This window comes from Neoarius graeffei, chromosome 27 (assembly GCF_027579695.1).
Source record: "Neoarius graeffei isolate fNeoGra1 chromosome 27, fNeoGra1.pri, whole genome shotgun sequence".
Classification (NCBI taxonomy): domain Eukaryota; kingdom Metazoa; phylum Chordata; class Actinopteri; order Siluriformes; family Ariidae; genus Neoarius; species Neoarius graeffei.
Window position 1 is genome coordinate 43,257,580 of NC_083595.1, and position 6,000 is coordinate 43,263,579.

A 6,000-nucleotide genomic window follows, 5' to 3' on the forward strand; every position below is an offset into this window, starting at 1 on the left:
CTTTTCGGAAAATTCCGAGCTGATGTAGCTCGTCAAACACGTTTTTGATGAGCTTGTAGCAGGTTTGTTCTAAATGTGGTTTCCCTTTCAGGCGCTTTCATTTTCTGCTTGAATTTGGTAAAGAAAAAAAAAATATATTATTTGCTAGCTTAAGGTCGGTCTGTACCGTGACCTCGGCCTTGAAAATACTGACCGAGGCCTCTGAGCCTCGGTCAGTATTTTCAAGGCCGAGGTCACGGTATTTCACGATATGGACCTCCCTTAAGCTGGTAAATAATATATATGTATATTAATAGAAAAATAACATTTTATATAGTGTGTTTGTAAGAATGCGGCTTTTTTTCCAGCGTTTCGTCTTTAACCTGAAGAAGGTAGTAATAATAATAATAACTTTTATAGTGCCTTTTACATAGAATGATCAAAAGCACTTTCCAGTATCAAAAATAAACCAGTTACAAACAAAATATCTAAAATATACAATAACTAAAAATATAATTTAAAAAAAACAATAAAAAGATAAAATAATATGGCCACTAATAATACAATTCATGAATGAACTCAAAATGCAGCCCTAAACCAATGCGACTTGAATTCGTGTTTAAAAACACACAGTGATTTGATTTTCATGAAGACAAGGAGGAAAACTATTCTGTAAAGTTGGTGCAGCATAAGTAAAGGACTGAGCACCCTGCGTTTTACACATGAGGAGCTTCTAACAATAAGCTACTTTTAAACCATAAACAGTTTGAGCGCTTTTACTTGATACTAATTAAATCATTAAGATATGATGGAGTCAGTCCATGGATAGCTTTAAAGGAACAGTCCACCGTACTTCCATAATGAAATATGCTCTTATCTGAATTGAGATGAGCTGCTCCGTACCTCTCCGAGCTTTGCGCGACCTCCCAGTCAGTCAGACGCAGTCAGACGCGCTGTCACTCCTGTTAGCAATGTAGCTAGGCTCAGTATGGCCAATGGTATTTTTGGGGGCTGTAGTTAGATGCGACCAAACTCTTCCGCGTTTTTCCTGTTTACATAGGTTTATATGACCAGCGATATGAAACAAGTTCAGTTACACAAATTGAAACGTGGCGATTTTCTATGCTATGGAAAGTCCGCACTATAATGACAGGCGTACTAACACCTTCTGCGCGCTTCGGCAGCGCATTGATATCTGAGCTCCGTATCAATGCGCTGCCGAAGCGCGCAGAAGGTGTTAGTACGCCTGTCATTATAGTGCGGACTTTCCATAGCATAGAAAATCGCTACGTTTCAATTTGTGTAACTGAACTTGTTTCATATCACTGGTCATATAAACCTATGTAAACAGGAAAAACGTGGAAGAGTTTGGTCGCATCTAACTACAGCCCCAAAAAATACCATTGGCCATACTGAGCCTAGCTACATTGCTAACAGGAGTGACAGCGCGTCTGACTGCGTCTGACTGACTGGGAGGTCGCGCCAAGCTCGGAGAGGTACGGAGCAGCTCATCTCAATTCAGATAAGAGCATATTTCATTATGGAAGTACGGTGGACTGTTCCTTTAAAAGTAGTTTAAAAGGTCACGTTAAAGGTAACCAGTGTTAATAATGCTGACTGACTGTGTTTGATTGTTATTTGATGTTTTAGGAGCTGTTTGTTCCTCAGCATGGGAAAAAGGTTTTGTGGTACTGCTGTGGCCCCACTGTCTATGATGCTTCCCACATGGGTCATGCCAGGTAACCCTCTGTGCGTTTCCCACAATCGCTCACACTGCGTGTCTGGAACAGTCCGTGTTCTTCTCTTTGTGATGGGTCTGTAGAGACACTGCACAAGCGAAAACATTCAGCCAAGCCAGGCACTAGTTAGCAACATTTAATTCTCTTTGTGTACTGAAAAGTGCCGAATGTGTTGTAACATGACACGTGCTTTGTGTTCTTGGCTCCCAAAGTCATCGTAGTGTTCATAGGATGAGCAGTGAAATGATGCCAAAATTTTTGGCCTACATTTTGTAAAATACACTTTGAAAGGTTTTGTGTGTGTGAGTTTCCTGTCTCTTTCTCCATGAGTGGCCTTGTCTCAAATGTTCCTGCATGTCATATCTGTGTTGATACGCTGGCCTTGTCCTTCCAGGTCCTACATTTCTTTCGACATCCTAAGAAGAATACTGAAGGACTATTTCAAATATGACGTCTTTTACTGCATGAACATCACTGACATTGACGACAAAGTAAGAGGCTAAGAATTTATTCAGCAAATAAATATTTATAATAATAATAAATTATTGTTTTTTATTATTATTATTATTGTTATATCCACATTCACTGGATATGAGCAATCATGCATTCTGATTGGCTACTCTACTACTAGGCTATCAGCTCATAGAGAGCCTAGTAGTGAGTAGAGAAAAACAAAATGGTGGCGCGTTTTGCTGAACCAACCGAGGACGAAATAAAAACTCTTCTCGAAAACAACCCCCCTGGAAAAAATACAAAATAAGCAGCAAAATATGGAATAAAAATATTTGATGGGAAGACCGTATCTTTTTTTTAAATTATTATTATTTTTCAATAATTATCATTGCTGTTTTTATTATTATTTTTTTTTTTTAATATAAGATATAGCTATTGTTCTGTCCATCTGTCTGTAAATATTTTAGTTTCTGGAGCATAACTCAAACTATTAGGAATTTTTTCACGAAACCTGACAGTTATGTCAAGTGACTAGAGGAGTTGTGCCTTTTGACATTCTGGGATTTCTTTGATTTTATTTTTCTGTATTTCCATGGCAAACAGTTCAATTTGGAGTGGGGCTTCATATAGGGTGCCGGGGGGATACGTCATCTCCTCATGATTCTTGTTACAAATTGTTAGTCATTTCGCCAGTTTGTTTATATTCTAAATAGAAATGATTTTGTCGGATGTTTTGTATAAAGTTTTTATTTATCGAATTTGAAAAAAAAAATGCTCTCTCAAAATGTGGATCGAATAAAAGTTATTCCACTCAATCTCGTCGTACATGGATTATAGCCAACTCGGCTTTCCGCTCATGTACGACTTGATTTCGTGGAATAATTGTTAAAGGTCTCATTGCATCGTTTTTTCATTAATTGTGCGGTGGTCTCTAGTATGAATGAATGCCCTGTGAGACAGTTTTGGTGGGAAAAAAAATGCTGTGGTTCTCCTGTTTCAGGCTGTTCTGGTTTGGTGGAGGAGCGGGTGGTGGGAGAACGACAGGATTTCAGCTCTTACTCATTAATATTCATGACATGTAAACGTGTTACCTCTGATGCCCCTTTTCCACCAAAGCAGTTCCAGGGCTGGTTCGGGGCCAGTGCTTAGTTTGGAACCGGGTTTTCTGTTTCCACTGACAAAGAACTGGCTCTGGGGCCAGAAAAACCGGTTCCAGGCTAGCACCAACTCTCTGCTGGGCCACAGGAAAGAACCGCTTACGTCAGCGGGGGGGCGGAGTTGTTAAGACCAACAACAATAACAAGACCGCGAAAGATCGCCATTTTTAAGCGACGAGAAGCAGCAGCTGTACAAACGCGAAGTAATTTATTATTGTTGTTGTTGCTGCTGCTGCTTCTTCCGTGTTGTTTTTGCTTTGATATTTGCACCAAGGTTTATGCAAACGCAACACCGTAACTTCCGTATACAGCGACGTAATGACGTATGCAGCGACGTAATGACGTGGCTCCGCTTAACCCCGCGAGCGATGGAAAAGCAAACTGGTTCTCAGCTGGCTTGCAAGTTGAACGAGTTGTGAACCAGCACTGGCTCCGAACCAGCCCTGGAACTGATTTGGTGGAAAAGGGGTATGATTGGCTAACAGCACTGTGACGCTACCTCCAGTGGGTCAGAACAAGCAGATGTGGGTGTCTTTGTAAAAACTGTTTTGATTGGCTATTATGGTCTCGACGTCGATGTTTTGACCAATAACAATGTAGATAAAACGAATTTTACATCACATTCAACGAGATTTAAACGAGACTAAAGATGGCGACTTACAAATAATGTGTAAACATCGTTGGAGTTAATAAAGTTTGAACAGCATGAAGGAACATACCCCACCCCCCCGAAATTAATAAAAAAATTATCAACAGATTTGGCATAATATAAAAAGGTCGTTTTTTACTCAGAAAAAGCGGAAATCCGCCGAAAAGCGGAAAACTCTCATCCCTGCCTAGCTTGTGACCATGTCATGCATGCTAACGTGGAGAATATGAACATGCTATTTTGTAACAAAAACCTTCGAACATAAAGTTCATGTTTTACGTACAGCTTGTGAGCTGGTGGTCGATTGTCTTGACGGCACAGATCCAGGTATTAAAAACAACCTCGAAGCAAAACCACTACTGAAGGCACTGAAGTTTGAAAAGTCACTGTGGTTGAAATGATCTGAACACAGTACTAACGCTGCATTATACTTCGCTGGTGGTGTTCCAAAGATAAATTCCAACCATTTCTTCTTCACCTCTTCTATCTTGCAACGTTGCTCCGCTTAGGTTTCATTTCTGTTGGTGGCTCCAGCCCGACTTTGGACGCTTGTAACTCGGGCAGGGGAGGTCCCAGCCTCCCCAAACTTGGCAGCCAGCGACCTCTGCCCTCTCCCCAACGAACCAGCACTGCCAGGGCGGGCTAGCCCCATGCCTCGGGACGTAATTCGCCTCAAGGCGAGCCGCGGCGCTCCGCTTAGGTTTCGTTTCTGTCGGCGGCTCCAGCCCGACTTTGAACGCTCGTAACTCGCGCAGGGGAGGTCCTAGCTTCCCCAAACATGCAACGTTGATGTGTTACTGCCACGAATAACACAGGCACGAACTTGTTCAGACATGTTTTCAGCTTGCTGTTAGGTCCTCTTCGTTAGCTACTGATGAGATGGGCTCTGCTATCTCTCCTCGCGCTGAAATCCGAACTTTCTTTCCGTGGGCGGTCGCAAGCCAAGGTGGGCGAGGCCATGAATACTAATTTTCGAAGTGACGCAAGTTCGTAGGGCTTTTTTAGATTCGCTCGTTTTTCCGACTATTTTCTTTCATAAGCTAATACAGGGAATGGGAGTAGAATTACATTTTCACATGCAGCATGCATATGCAACTCGGAGTGAACTATGGTATTTCAAAAAGAGCCAGTATTAAACGTTTTTGGTGGAAGGGCACCTTTAAATATATTGATGTGTGTCTCTCTCTTCAAAAAATGTAATCGTTGGCAAATTTCTGTGGCACAAAAGGAATAAAACACAGCAGGACATGCTGTTATAAGAAAATTAACTTTGTAACAGTAATGCCTTTGTGTCATTGATTCAGTGTGCTGTTCCAGGAAACTAATCGTGTTATTCTTTATCCGAATCCGTTTTATTGGCTACGTGTCCCTGAACAAACACGACACAAGTCATGTGACTCCGGTTCATAGTCGCTCTCACGGTGATACACACAGCACATAATTTAATGATGTAAACACTTAACAACAAGAAATCTGCAGCAATGAGTCACAAGTTAGTTTGAATATATTTAAAGTATGCTGCAATTTTCTGTAAATAACCCCCCCCAGCTATTTAGTTCTTGTTGCAGTGTAAATGGACTGTTCTGATATCTGTTATGATTGCACCAGGTGGTTTATAAGTTGCCCATATGGCAGCTTGAGCCTTTCTGATGGCGTGTGATGACACTCTGCTGTGTTTCAGATCATTAAACGAGCCAGACAGAATCACCTGCTGGAGCAGTACAGAGCCAAAAAGCCCAAAGCCTCTGAGATCCTGCAGGACGTCTTAACTGCCAGAGAGGTGAGACATCTGAGCTCATTTCCACACAGTCCATCATGCTGTGGACTGTCACCTGACAGGGTTCGTACGGTCATGGAAAACCTGGAAAAGTTATGGAATGTGATTTATGTCGTTTTCCAGGACTGGAATACTCCTGGAAACACGAGCACCCTGGAAAAGTTATGGAATTTATTCCTTTGTGAACAGACAATGTGATTTAAAATTGGTTATTGTATATTGTAAACAACTTATAATAAGAAAATC

General features: G+C 41.4%; 1 protein-coding gene across 2 annotated transcripts in view; it reads left to right on the forward strand.

Moving 5' to 3' along the window:
- The window catches only part of cars1 (cysteinyl-tRNA synthetase 1), a 53,052-nt gene that overhangs the window by 8,227 nt on the left and 38,825 nt on the right, over positions 1 to 6,000 (forward strand). For both annotated transcript variants that reach the window (XM_060912039.1, XM_060912038.1), the window contains 3 exons: positions 1,630 to 1,718; positions 2,113 to 2,209; positions 5,659 to 5,757. In XM_060912039.1, the coding sequence (XP_060768022.1) occupies positions 1,630 to 1,718; positions 2,113 to 2,209; positions 5,659 to 5,757 (285 nt within the window). The remainder of the gene's footprint in view (positions 1 to 1,629; positions 1,719 to 2,112; positions 2,210 to 5,658; positions 5,758 to 6,000) is intronic.